General features: G+C 37.5%; 1 protein-coding gene across 3 annotated transcripts in view; it reads left to right on the plus strand.

Annotated features, from left to right (window-relative positions):
* PLCB1 (phospholipase C beta 1) overlaps positions 1–15,341 on the plus strand; it is a 373,777-nt gene that overhangs the window by 260,114 nt on the left and 98,322 nt on the right. For all 3 annotated transcript variants that reach the window (XM_042884248.1, XM_042884267.1, XM_042884258.1), the window contains 3 exons: positions 4,451–4,608; positions 8,268–8,350; positions 15,194–15,278. In XM_042884248.1, the coding sequence (XP_042740182.1) occupies positions 4,451–4,608; positions 8,268–8,350; positions 15,194–15,278 (326 nt within the window). The remainder of the gene's footprint in view (positions 1–4,450; positions 4,609–8,267; positions 8,351–15,193; positions 15,279–15,341) is intronic.

Raw genomic sequence — 15,341 nt, forward strand, 5'->3', positions numbered from 1 at the left:
TAACTAAAAAAGAAATCGGTGGAGAGTAAGCTGTTGTTGCCTCATAGAGGAAAGATGATATTTGTTGAAGGTCTTAGGAGTTTGCTGAGGCTCCACTTTGGTGCCCCACTCTGAAAATAAATTCCTGCACACCTGTGCAGAGGACTTTCTCTCTCCTGAGAGGCAGGGTGGGCTGCAAAAGAGTTCAGGTGAGGAGGAGGGGTGGATCCTGCTGATCCATTCCTAGTTCGAAGATGGGGCAGGAAAAGCTGCTGAAGTTTTGAATGATTAGACATTATCATAAGGAAGATTGGTTTTTATACCTTAAATGGACAAACTGATGGTTTTGCATATGATGTGTCACCATCTGGAGTCAGATTAGCGAGGATTAAGATTAAATGAACTGTCAGTGTACAGATTTATACAGCTTTCAGCAAACACTGCAGATCTTGGGCAGCTTCTGTAAGTTGGTGATTCCTATCTGTGTGAGGCTCTCTTGCATCTTCCTCTGAGACAACTGGCTTTTGTGAGAAAGTGATTACTCAGGCAGACCTCTGATTGAAAGTTCCTTGGACATCCTGCTGTGTAAAAGATTTTTGTATACTTGTTCCTGTTTTGACAGCTGGATGCTTGTACTTGTCCTGTTAAATCTCAGTTTGCCTTTTTTTGTCCTACGGGGTACATGTACCAGTTTCACTCATGCCAGATCGAACTCTCATTCTGAAGCCATATTCCAAATAAGAGAGTTTCAAGATTTAAAGTGAGTGGAAGTCATGCAAAAAGGAGAGAAAAAATTGAATAGATTGTATCCTTAAGGCAAAACTAATCATTACAGTCGTGATCAGCAGTTGGCACAAAAATTCGTAGAGGAAGTTTGCTTCCATTAGCAACAGAGGTCAACATAAAGACTAAAAAAAAACCAATTGTTTGATGAGATCGACTTTGGATTCTCAAGAAGAAAAATAAAGATCATTGAAGTGTTTTGTTACCTGTCAGTAGTATTTCATTTGCTACCACTCTGTGAGTTTTCAAGATCTTCTGTGCCTTTTATCGTCTCTCTTTTTATCTTTTTTTTTTTTTTTGTGTGTGTGTGTGTGTGTGTGTGTGTGTGTGTGTGTCTTAAGGCCAACCAGTGGCAGGATAGTGAAATAGAACTGTTATTTTCCCCCTCTTTAAGGAGGATAAAACTGTTGAAAAGAGCAGAGGAAAGTCTCCTTTAGTAGGTCCCTGTGGGTGTCTCGCCTTCAGTGCAGTTGGAGAGACTCAGCTAGGTGTGCAGGAGGGTTGCAAGGATTCAAGGTCTAGTAGGTCCCACTGCTGGGAGCCCATAACGCCCAGTGCCAGTTCTGTCATGTAGCCTGGCTGCAGCAGTGCAGCTGCCTGAGTACGACTGACAGCTAAGCACAAATGCAGACTCAGACTAACTAGCCCCAGCCCTCCTGCCATATGCAAGAGTTACATCTTCTGCTCTGCTGGACCTGCATTGCTACTGACAAATGTATTCTTGCTGTTGGCTGGACCAAGCTAGACACATATCCTACTTTGGTACAGTGTGAAGCATTAAAATTAACAGTGCAGGGCAAGAGCATTGTTTAGGCTAACAGTAGCAGAATAGCCATGCATGGGTTTTAATTCAACAGTCATGTGTGTGGTGAAATATCTTGGGAGGAGAATAAATTTAGATAAATGTACTGAGCCTGGAAAATCTGAAAAACAGCACCTTCTGTTACTGCTTGAGTCAAAAGCCAAACTCCCAGTAGTACAGGGGTCTGAGTTTACATGTTGAAAGCTACAACGTATGATCAAGAGCAGAGATTGCTTTTCCAGGACTTCCCTGAAGAGATGAGATCTAGCATCGTGTTTATTTAGGGCAAAGGGAGTGTGCAGCTGCTTTTTCATGCTGGGAGAAAATGGTGTGATAGGTGGTTAAGGTGGCAGGAGCAGCTTCCATTTCAAGAGTAATAAAGGGACAATAAACAACTGGGACCAATTTTGGGGAAGATAAACATCTGAAGATCATAATTAAATGTTAAGTTCCTGCATTCCTAGTGTCTTGCACTTAGAAAAACAGCAGTGAATAAATCCAACAAAGATGCATTTGCTGAGAAACAAGTCACTTCAAGCTGTGGAATTGTGGAACTGGCGCATATGGGGAAACATTGGTCATGTTCTCAGCTTGAATGAGTATAGGCTTATTAGCCTTAGTGTCCTTTTTTGTGTCAATTATGATTTGGCCCTTTGTTATAATATGTTATAACGTTATATACGTAATATATGTATCTGGCAAAATCTGTTTCTACTTGAGAAATGAGGTGTTAAAAATATTGTGGTGCTATTGTGGATTCTGTATGTGTTATAGAAGGGCATACATAATGTTTTCAATTTCCAGTATTACAAATTTGATCTGTACTCAGGATATTAAAAATATCATTCTGCAGCTATTCCCCTTAGTGTCTGTGTTAGCACACTTTGGAATAGATGCAAATGACATGACAAGTTTATGAATAATGTAGATTAAAAAATTGAGCAAACGTCTCTAATAATCTAAATTTAGAAAAATAAGCTCTTGAGAGTACTGAAATCCTTGCTGTCATTTTGTGCTTGGTCTAGGAGTGTACCTTAAGATTGAATGTTTTGGAGGTTAAACATCTTCTTGCCCTTAGCAGGAATCCTTCCAAAAGGGTTGAGGCTTATTAACGAGGTAGTGTGCAAAAATTGTTACATGGCAAGTGATGCATGTCGTGATTTACTTAAGCACTTTTGAAGGTTATGGATCTTGTAGTCCAAAATGCTTAGTAATAATGACCGGTCATCTCTCAGCAGATATAGTAGTTTGTTAATCATAAAATAATTTGTTAATCAAAATGCAAATAAAAATGTTTTGAGACCCAGGGAAGAGAACATGAAAACAAGATCTCTAAGTGGATGTGCTTTTTTAGGCAGCAGAGCGCAGTGGACCCATTTAATGTCAGTTGCTTAGATATGAATATCATGGAAATGTGTACTGTTGTACCCTGATCTGTGCTACTGCTTGTTTGTACCCTGTAAAGACAAAGAGCCACTGATTACCACAGGTACTGAGATAGCACCACGGCGGTTATTGTGTGGGTAGAGATAATCTGCCATAATCAAAGGAGTGGCACACAAGAAAGTGAAGGATGAAAGCGACGCATCATCACTTTGCTGACTCCATTTAGATTTTCAGAACCTTCCAACACTAGCCAAATTATGTTATTAACATGTATTTCCTGTTGGTTCCAGTAGGTGCTGAGAAATTTTAAGGATTTCAATAGGAGTAATGTTAGTATGTTTTGAGTGTTTATGATTGTTTCAATTCACACATCAGACACACAGAATTAAACGGGAACTTTCCAACAAGAAGAGATTTTCTGTTACTGTTTATAAAAACACATAGAAAACAGACAGTACTGTTGGTGAAGCCAACTGAAACATATAGTTCTCAGCATAAAACCTAAACATAGAGCCAAAGAGACAATAAAACCAGGATTAATCTGTACTGTATTATATGCTTGTCTGCATAAAACATTCTGTGTAACTCCCATCAGTGAAGAATCTTCAGCATAAATGAACTCACTGCCTCCTTAGAATGCAAGTGAATTCCCTCCAAAGGATCCATAAAAATCTTCTTGACGCATCTGCTAGAAAGCAGGAAGCTGCATCCATTTTCTTAACATAGAAAGCAAGCACTAGGCTGGTCTTCTGTTATCTTTCTCTCTGTGCTTGAAGAAATTTGTATCCATCCAACTGGAGCCCAACCTTTTGAAACAGCAGAGAGCACTGTGGCTGTAGATCCTTCCCTGAACGCAACAACTGGACTTGTTTGTTTAGTGTTTAATACTTCTGAAGTTTGGGAAGAACTAAGTTTTCCTTGTTTATTTTTAGATTTATATTATGCCATTGTTGGAAGTCAGTAGTCTAATTAAACTTCTTCCTACATAATATAGTGTCACATCAGGAAATTTTACTGATCAACTCAGTGCAGTGGTTACAGTGTTAAGATATAGATTTGAGACCTGGTAATGGTACCTACCATTAGCGATTGTGCAGGAAGTTGATTTTATCTTGCAGTGAACATGGCATAGTATTTGAGAATTGCTGTCCTGAGTTTTCTTTGGATTTCACATTGTTTGGTTTAGGGTAACAAAGTCCTTAGAACTGATACAAGTTATTTCATATTAATTCTGTCTAGCAGAAGTTTATGAATTGGCTTCGATAAAGTTATTTTTCCTCACTCACAACGATTTAAGTTATGGCAGAACGCAAACCATGACATTGACTCTGCCTAAGTCATTTCCATGAAATCATTATGTATTTTGTATGCCTTTGAGTGTTATTCCTGTCAGCCGAGGGTAAAAGATGCTGTTAACTCTAATTATCGTTAGATTATTTGTATTTATTCCCGGGGCCTAAAATGACTCTCCTTTTTCACGTCCTTGTTATGTTGTCTCAGCTGGACAGCTGGCTGGGAACTCTTCAGTGGAGATGTATCGGCAAGTGCTTCTGTCAGGCTGCCGCTGTGTGGAGCTGGACTGCTGGAAAGGGAGAACAGCTGAAGAAGAGCCGGTCATTACGCACGGCTTCACTATGACAACTGAAATATCTTTCAAGGTACAGCAGTACAGCGTGCTGGGGTGGCTGGCTTCAGCTAGGGCAGGTTTTTTTTCCACATAAAATATGTGATAAGTTCCTTGCTACAATATTGCTGCAAAGGTAGAAGGGAGGAAAAATTTACAAGTAAAAAGGTGTTTTAAGTGGAGATTTCAGAGTATGTGTGGAAGCATTGGAAGAGGTGAACCTTGTAGGGGAAGAGATTTTTGGTGGTTATGCTTGTCCCTGGTACTGGGGATCAGATCTGAAGTACAAGAGGAGAAAAATTAGTAGCTTTGGAGAATGTGAGGAGATATTAATGCCATTCAAACCTGTATTTCTGAATTTCATCTTCCATTTCCCTTTTCTGTAATAAAAGGTAAAAGCACTACCTTAGCAATAACATTAAATTGTTACCTGGTTGCTACTGTCAAAGATGTTTTTGATCTGAATTGTTCGAGGAATGCGATAAAGATATTTTGCCATAGTGTTAATATTGGTAGTCGGCGTAGGTTGTAACGATACCTCGAGATACCATTTTTGAAGAGTGAAGAAGTAATTCTTGTTCATCTGAGACACTAACTCGCTATGGAAATATATTTCTAGAATTACCGGTGTGCACGAAGATGTGGAAAAATGTCAATTTCTGAATTTGGTTATATTGCAAGGTGATAGATGTGGTTTTTCTACAAATTACAAATTTGAAGCATGTCTCCCACATCTGAAGCATGAGTTGCTGTTGTTTTTTCTTCTATCTTATATTTCCTTCCTTGAGGAAAAAAATAACAGTACTACCACACAGACAAAACACCAAATTTCACTCAACACCAGAACATTCCTTATTTTTTGTCAATTTGTTTTCTCTAACTCTCCACTGATTGAATTAATCACAGGAAAATGTAAAACACAACCTTCTTTCACTTTCGGTATTAACTTTCTCCTGAAACTGATGAAAACCATTTATGTATATATGCACAGAGTTTGATTGCTGAAAGTCCTTTGGTTAGGGTAGATAGCTCTCAACTTCTTCGGCCGTGAGTTGGAATTTAAAACAAAATTAACCTGATTCTTAAAAGGAGGGTTGGTAGGAATGAGAATTGCCCTGGTGGCGGCCATCCTGGTAGCTTAGAAGTTCAACTCTAAGCATTGTTTTTGCAGGAGAAGCGTGGAATGGGTTTTAAAACAAATCAAGTTTATTTTGTGTGTCAGTTCAGGGCAAATATTTTTCTACACACAGAAATTGTAAAAATGTATTGACTGCTGTTTTTCTTTTCAACACTCAACGTATGCTGCTTGGATTAAGAGGAGCAAAATGATAGTGAAATAATGTGTCAGAAGTACATGAATCAATTCAGAGTGATTACTGGGTCTCGAATATTAAATCATTTGTCAGTTCATGCTTTTGGCGCGACTGCAGCACACAGTGTCTCAGACATTCACTGTCTCGCCTTTCACTGCCTCACATAGACTTTCTGAAGCACAAGGAAAGAAGCAGTATGTGCTGCCCATTCCTATGTTGCTGGAGTTTTTGTTCTGAGGTTTTAGTAGTTTTTTTTTCTGTTTGTTTGCTTTTTGCCTTGCTTCATGACATTTAGAAGATTTTTCTCAGCAGCAGACTGCAAGCTGCTGCAAGGATGTGATCTTATAGGGAACCAATATTTTTCATGCCATAAACAGGAATCTGTGTACTTGTAAATACCTTGGGGACCTGTTTCAGGTGAGTCATTCTGCAGCAGAAGTAAAATGTGGCACTTAGCATGTTGTTCTTTTCTGACCATAGAGAATTTGCATTTACATTTGAAGGCATTGTGAGACTGAATCACTGTTACGCCACAGACCCTGTATCTGAGGTTTTTATCCACAAATTTCATTAATGTCATCCTGGTTTTTACTCTTTTAGGCTATTCTTCTTCGTATGTGCTGAATTTTATCCCTTTTTGCAGCTGAGAATGCAGTTGAAAGTGTCTTCATGGGTCTTCATGGATTTATTTGCAGCTAAAGCAGTGCATAAGAGCCTGAAAGGCCTCCCTCAGGACTGCTCTCAGCAGTGCTTTCATACCCAGTCTCCAGTCTTCTTAAGCCCTGGGTCATGCTCTGTAAGCAAAGGGGGTAGGATATAAGTGGGTGGAGACCAAGCCAACAGCAGTGATGTGGGTAGAAAGCATTTAGATGAGATGACCTAATATTTGTAATCCTATTCTCAGTCTTGCTGTTCTCTTGCAATGGCAAAACTGCCAGAGATGGTCTTGAGAGTCCCACATTACAAACAATGTAAGGTGCCATCAGCATTTAGTGATTTACTGGTGCTGGAAAGAGCGTGCAGCAAGAGTCACTCCGTTGTATGTTGTTCGCCCATGGGAGAATCACTGCTGCGAAACTGCAGCTTCCTACCAGCTTTCATGCAGCACTCTGCACCACTTATTGTTCCCTCAGTAAATACTTTGCCTTTCTGCTTTCTTTAAAGACTTAGTTGAAGCATGTGAATTGTTAGTGATATGTGAGGCATTCACATATTGGATGGTTGCAGTTTATTAAATGGAGTCATTCATCACCTGTTGGAGTGTGCTGAAGAAGCTACTTTCTCATCTTGTAAGACATGCTGTGACAGTTCATGCCTCTCGTAAAGGCTGTAAATTGTGGACATAGCATAGCTTATATCAGCAGATCTTGAGATGGCGTATGCGTTACTTTCAGCCCAGAATCAGAAGGAATGGACCAGAAAGTCTGCTTTCATGTTAGGAAGTGCATTTCTTTTACACTTTTGAATCTAGCATTTTCAAGTACGGAAAGTGAATAAAAGGAATCCCCATGGAATGCTAGTTTGAAATAAATAAATCTTAAAATTTTTAGTCATTATTATGATTGGGGGTGGAACAGGCTTATGAGATCTTTCAAACTCCAGAAGTTGACAGAGAGAACAGTAAAACCTTCAGTACTCAATAAGTTGTCATGAAAAAAAGATCAATATTCCAATAGGAAATTGAGAATCATTTCTAATGCTGAGTGCATCGCTGTATCGTGTACCTCACTAAAGTTAGTATCACCAAATGATTAAGCTGCTATATTTACAGTCGTTACTTTCTAGCAAAAGCAAAATGACACTTCTACATAATTTTAAATTTCTGAGCCCTTTGTGATTAATACTATGCTGTTATAATTGAGTCACTTTCTCCTTTCTTTTGCTCTGGAGAGGTTTCTCTCATCAAAAATCACAGAGAACTAAAACTTGTAAGTCAGTCACTAAGGATTTTAAGGGTATCTGCTTGTGTTGATTATATGAGTGTGATATGAGATAACTTTGTAGAAGATATGAGTTTGTCAGTGTCATTATTATTATGCAAAATTCATGAAAAGTATAGCTTCAGGCGTGGAACAACACTGTGCAAAGGCCAAGTTTTACATTTGAACTTCTGATTTAGGCACATAAGTCTTCTTAGAAGAGAAGCATCATGCAGGAGATTCATCAGACATTTTGGAGATGTGGTTATAGTTCAGGCAGAAAAAATTGGTTGCTGCAGAAAGCTCATGTATAGCTTTTGAGGATGTTTAGGATAGAAGATCTGAGTATGATTTTAGGTAGTTTGGATACAATTTCTGTTGGGTTTATCTGTTTTCAAACACCAAAATACTTGTTTCTATGGAGACATGAGTTTGTAACTGTGTGTATTTTGATTCTTTAGGAAGTAATAGAAGCTATTGCTGAGTGTGCATTTAAGACATCGCCCTTTCCAATCCTCCTTTCCTTTGAAAATCATGTGGATTCGTAAGTAATTACCCTGTTTCCCTGTATGGTGTTATATTTTTGTAACTAAACACAGGATTGTGAATGAAGTTGAGGCAGGTTTATTATCTGATGTGATCAACAGCTCTTATCCAAACTAAAAGGTTGCATCAACTTAAGTAGCTAAAATTATCAGAATGATTTGGGTATGTTCTTAAAAACCTTCCTGAATTAGAATATTTAGATTCTTTAGATGGACAGAGAAAGCTTAAATAATTATGAGTCAAATTTTGTTAATTTTATAGGCTCAGTATGCCCTACTGAAATGAAGTGGTACTTCACCAAAGAAAAAGAAGCAATGTTTCACCTGCCTGTGACCCTGTTCTGCACTACAAACATATTCTATGCACAGTATTTGGTCTGTTTCTCATGTTAGAAATAAAGGCCAGAATTGGCCTTTACCAGAACTAGTTCTCTACCGGGACTAGGCCTAGCCTAGCTAGGATTGCAAAATAGGGGGCATGTAAAGCTAGGAATTCTTCACTTTCTAAAAAAAAAGAAAATATATATTTGCATAAGCTGTTTTCTCTTCAGGGAGCTTTGCTTGTTTTAATTGCAAATGATGCATGTTTTACTGCAGAAGAGAAGCAAAAAAAAAAAAAAGTGAGAACACTGATGAATTTGTCCCTGTTACCTGTGTTGTTATTACTAACTTAGACCTGGTTTTCATTTTTATGTTTCACATGATCTTTTATTTGATTTTGTGTATAGACACCACAGTTAAAAATGAGATGACATTGGTGCATATCATGTGCCTTAACTTCACTTGCCTTGCTCCCTTTTGTTTTCTACTGTGAAAACATTTTCAGCACTTCTGGGGCCAATTTGGGTTGAGAAACATTTCTTTCATTTAAAAGAAAAAGTAATCTTTGGGGATTTAATACAAATTAGAAAAGGTGTTGGCACTTTTTTCTTCAAAAAGGAAAAAGGTGAGGGCTAGCTGGCTTTTCCACTGTTTTAGGAAGAACGTTCTTTTTAAAAGAAACTCGTAGAGGAAGCTATATATGAATGTGTTTAAGAACAGAGTGACAATGCTGATCAAAAATGGTTTAGGTAGAAAAATTTTAAATCTCAGAGCTTCCATACAATGCCCTTACCTTCACAATACGTTTATTGTATTATAATATAATACCATACGATCCATTTTTTTACATGGGTAGATAGTGATAGAACAAGGGGGAATATTTTTAAGCTAAAGGAGGAAAGATTCAGATTACATGTGGGGGAAATTTTTCTCTGAAAGGGTGTTGAGGTGCTGTGGTAGGTGGTTGGAACTTGATCCTTGAGGCCCCTTCCAACCCAAGCCATTCTATGATCCTATAACCTTTCAGAATAAACTTAAGCTATGTTTTGTTGACAAACACATGCTTGCATTGTGCGGTTTATAAGACAGTGTGGTTATTTAAAAAATCTACCTAACTGTTAAATCCTGCTCAGTTGGTTCTGTCTTCCTCAAAAAGACCACTCACGTGCTGTGTTATTTTCTTTCTCCAATCAGTCCCCACACTCTTTTTGGGTTGGTTGTATCACTTCCAAGGCTTTTATACTCACGTACTGCAGTAGGTTTTAATTCACAGTGCTTTTCACCGTACTTCTAAATGCAGCTTCTTGTCTTTAGAAAAGTTCTCAACCATCATTCTTAAATCCATTTCATTTTGTATTCATTCTTCTCTTTCTACTAAAACGTATATTTGGAGAAGGTACTTCTAATTTATCTTAACCAGAACAGTTATGTTTTTCTTCTTCTAAAGTCATTAGACTTAAATCTTCCAGAGTGGCTTGTTGTATGTTAAGAAAATATAGTAAATAATTGCATAAGACAAACTTCGCTCAGATGTGAGGTATGTGCACAAAGCTGTATGATGAAACTTCATCAGAGTCAAAGGTGCGGTGATGCTGCGTGAACGTATCAGAGGTACCAGAATTACTGCTGCATTACTTCAATCTTAAGAATTCTGCCCCACAGAAAGCACTGTATCTTCCTCTTCAGAAAACTCCAGTCATAAAAGAATGAATTATCTCAATGTTTTCTGTTTTTTTTTTCTTATTTATTTCTATTACATACATTTTTAGCAAAGGAAGTCTAAGAAATCAATTTAAAATATTTTCTCTTTTTGAACTTCTACTGTTGTTTGTGATCTTTTGCTGCAGTAAATCATCAAACTTAGTGTGTGTGAGTTCTAATTTTGCTTTGGCTGAAAATAATTTCTAGTTATTTTACTGACTGCTACAATTATCCCTTCATTTCTTCACTGGTTTCTTCTGAAATCTGCAATTAGTCATGCCACTCAAAGAAACCTTCATCTAATTCCATGGAATGCTCCCTTTGTCTTTTCCTTTACTTGGAATGTTGTTTTTCTCCTAGATCTTAAAATTGAGTTTGTGAGTATTAACAAACACTGCTAAATGTTTCTGCAGAACTGTCAAAACAAATCTTAATGACATCAATTCCTACTTTGGGGTGACCAAATTTTCTCTTCTGATTGTCAAGTTGCAAGAGTCAGTCAGTGTGCATGAGTGAAATGCTGGTCCCCTGCAAATGGATGGAAATGTTGGGGTTGGTTTAAACAGAAGTATGGTTTACCCTGTGATTTTTATGCATGGCTGTTAGGCATTGCAGTGATCAGAGTTAAGTGAGTTATATATCAGCAGCATACATATGATAGGATTCATCACCACTGGACTTACAATGCAGTTTTTCTTCCCCGGGTTTCTGTTTACAAGAGTATTTTTAACACTTTTTGTTCACCTAAGAAGTACATTAATTGTTTGTTAGCACATAGTGTTAGTCATCTAGTTTTGCTTTCTTTCAGATTTTGTTGTAGGATTCCTCTCAAACACGTAGCATGTAAATAACTTTAATTTCCTTTACTCTGTGTATTCGTTCTTTTATTTTTATGCAATGAAAAGTTTAGAAAAATAAGTAAGTTGTAGAATTTAGATTATATACAATGTTATGCATATCATCATTTTTATTAAAATCTAAATATGGATACTGAAAAAGACCATGAGAAGAAAAGACATGCTTCTCTCAAAAAACAGAAAACTGACCTGAAAATTCTTAAAAGACTTCAAGAAGACCTTGATGTTTAAAGCTGAGCTTACAAGAAGATAAGGTATCTGCAAATCTGAAAGCAGACAACCTATAATTAGAAATGCACTGATGACATAGCAAAAAGGTTAAGTGATCCTTGAGCAATATCCGTAGATTTCTTCCAAGATTAAATTTAATCACAGTTATTCATACAGCTGATTTCTTGCTGGAATTGTTTCTTCAAATATTAATGGAATTATTATCACTTTTTCTTCCAACACTTCAAATTATTTTAAACTCTTTTGGGAAGGATCTGTGTCTTTGTTTGCTTTATGCAGAATAGGGACCTCTGCAGAAGCGATAATACAACGTTAGGAGTAGTTGTGTGGTAGTATCAGAGAGCCTCTGTGAATGACCTTCATAAATGGCATAGCACCAAGACAGTAAAATAAAATACAAGCAATGCAATAAAGTTAATGAAAACATTTCTTCACATTCCCTATACTTCCATATCTCCAGGTGTCACGTTACCACTTTCTCTTCCCTTGCCCTGCCACATTCTAAGGGCATATGTATACGTTCCATGTGGTAACCGTCCGTATCCACACAAGTGGAAATCATCCAGCAGATAGAGTTGTTTTGAGGCAATCAATTTTCATTACGTTAAATGAAGGCTAGGAGAATTTCCAATAACAATAGATATGGACGTTTTTTTTCCCTCTGGAATTAGATGACTTGCTGTTGTTAACAACACAGATGAGAAAATACTTTGATGTAGAAAAGTTGGTTGCTCTGGTTCATAGTTTTGAAAAGAAAATAAAATAAAAGGAAACAAATACTCCAACTTGTAAAGCACTTTAATAGTAATAGTATTGCTAATGATCTCTCTCTCTCACTTAAATTGAAGTATGTATTTGTGGGTATCATAGAAGGTACCACTTGTTTAAATACTGAACTCCCACGTAATTCTTATCTCCTAAATTTATCAAGTTCTTTCTTGGGGGCTTTTAAAAATAACAGTTCATATGATCCAGCTGACAAGAAAAAGTAATTCTGTTATGTCAAGATTTTTGTTCTTTGACATTGTCTAGTATTGCAAGACTTTATATTTGTGATTTATTATTTTTATATCATTATTTTTTATGTATTTCTATATTATTAACAACTGTTAGTTCTTATTTTTCCTTTTCTTCCTTTTTTCCCCTCTGCAAAATGATTACATTGGAATTTATGTGCTAAACCAAAAAGTGCTGCATAGAATTTTTCTCTTTTGCAGAAATGGAAGTCCTCACTATTTACTCTATGATGTAACCATGTGTAATTAAACCTGGAATGACAAAAGAATTTGTTCTGAATTTGTTCTAGCTGTTTTATATGAAAGTTATTAGATAAGAGTTGTGCATCCTTTTTCTATTTCTTATCAGAAGTTCTTTTTTGGAGTCAGTGTGCCCATTCAGAAATGCTGGTGTCACAACTCACATCTAATTTGTAAGACTTTAATTACTGTGCTCTTGTGATTCAAGGAAATGTTCCTTGGACTTTCTGGGTCCTAAGACCATGTGTGTATTCACAGGACATACTTATGGGGATGATTGGAATAATCCCCATAGACCCTTTGTAGGCGCTAGCTGTAGCAAAATACTCAGTCTGCTTTCTTACTGGAACAGAATGTGGTGCCTTTATTTTTCTTGGTAGCTGGCAGTTAGTAATAGCTAAAGCGTTGTCACTGCCTGATCTATTCCTCCCGTCACCATCTCCTTTGTGGGTTCTTAGTTTCACTGCCTTGCCTGTCTTCATCTTAATTTTCCATCCTCAACTAGAAGTGGCTCTTAGCATTTTTACAGAATTGGCTGCAAGTAAAAGAAATTAATGAAATACTGTAGTGATTTAAATTGCGTGCAGCACTTCTATAGCTTGGTGGAATAATTTAAAACCTACTCTCGGTATGTTTTGTAAATGACTGAGCTAATGACCAGTTCACCCTGTATCTGCTTCAAGGGACAGCCAGCATGCTGATCTTGGGGAAATTACATTTTCTGATTCAAATGCCACCCACCCTTTATCTCAGCTCTGGTTTAGCCCTGCTGAACTCAGGAAGAGCTCCATTGCCAAGTGCTCAGTTGGTGGCTAATGGCAAAATAGACACTGAAGTTGCTGTATTCCTAGTTTGCAAGAGAAAATGAACACTACTTTTTTCATACATATTCTGTTCTACTTTGTCATGAAAAATAGCTCCATGGTAACATAACATACGTGCTTATATCATCTGTGTATCTTCCATAGTATGTGGTTCATAATTAATAATAATTGAGGAAGTTGTATTAAACAAACTTTAATAAGAACTTCTCCAGAGAGCATCAAAAATGAAAATTTTGGAAGAAACCTAAGCTCAGATGTTCCAGACTTTGTTAGACGTATATAACAAACATGCACGGTTGTCTAAAATTAGAGAATGATTTTAGCACTGCACTGTATGTTAAGATGATTTGGGTAATATTTCTAAGCGATGTAACCTATCCTCAATCCCAGAACTCCTATCACTGTGATACGCAGCAATTTCATTATTGTGTTGCACTTTGGGAAAATTGATTGTGAGTAAAACTTGCTGAGATCGAGTTTATTTCTAGAGGATGTCAGGACAACCACTAAAGTAATTTATCGTAAAATTCAACACCACATCTGATTTGAAAATAAGGAAATAAAGAATCTGACTGTTGACCCAAAAAACAAGCAAAAATAATCATTGGCAGTTCCACCTGGTGTATTTATATTGGTCCCAGCTATGTATGCATTACAGGCATGCAGTGTTTAATTTAAAATGCAGTTACACCAGCACTTACTACAGCAATTCTCCAAATTGACATAATGCCTCTTAACATTAGGACTAATTACATCTATGCTATGACTTCTGCCAGTGAGGATGCAGCAGGAGGCGGGAGCAGCACAAGCTGCTGGTGCCAACCTCACCCATGAGGTCTGCGAGTGGGCCAGCACCACCTGGGGGAGAGCATTGCAAAGCTGCTTCTGGGAGCAGGGCTTGAGCAGGAGAGAGTGTCATGCTACAGGCACAGCACCCAAAGCACTCATCTCACATAGGCTGAAACAAATAGGTTGGGAATGTGGGCTGCTGAGATGAAATCTGCAGTGAAGCTAGCTGCTCCTCTATCAGTACCTTTAACTGATGCATTTTTGCTGCTTTTGAAACCCAAGTAACGTCTTCTCCCTATTTTTCTTGCAGTTGTGCCCTGGAGACTCAAGGGCACGACCTTGTAAGATGACAAGTTTGGGACGCTGGCAGAGTAGGCTGCTCTGTGTGTAACTGTTAGGGTTTTGATGCCTTAGGTCAGGTATGATGAGAAATAAAAAAATCCAAATGGAAGGAGGGGTGTGAGAAGAATGCCTGGCATGTGTGTAAAGTAACACAAGGAGGAAAATATGCAATCTTTGAATAAAATGTTGTCTGAAAGAGGCAAATTCATGCAAGTTATTTCCCCAAAGGTGATAACTGACATCCTCATTTTTTTTTCTCCTAAGTGCGTGGGTAAAATACAACTCCAAAGTTCAGTTTTACCATTATTCAAGTGCCTAGTGACTTCATGTGTCATCCTTTTGATGAGCTTTATCAAAAGAATCAGAATAATTGCATGATATATCTATGTCTCTGTGAACAATTCACAGTGATTGAATCAGGAAATTATATCTTGTTTAGGGATATTAGGTATTCCATTACTGCTGCTTTCAGTCTGTAGCATTAGTAGGACTCATTTCTTTCTTTCTTTTCTTCCCTTTAGCCCTAAACAACAGGCAAAAATGGCAGAGTACTGCAGATTAATATTTGGAGATGCACTGCTTATGGATCCATTGGAAAAATACCCGGTAATATGGTTTGGTATTTATAAGATCACAGATATCTTGTGAATTTTTACTTTGTTCAGTCCA

This window comes from Lagopus leucura, unplaced genomic scaffold (assembly GCF_019238085.1).
Source record: "Lagopus leucura isolate 7727_CA_CO unplaced genomic scaffold, USGS_WTPT01 Super-Scaffold_73, whole genome shotgun sequence".
Taxonomy (NCBI): Eukaryota; Metazoa; Chordata; class Aves; order Galliformes; family Phasianidae; genus Lagopus; species Lagopus leucura.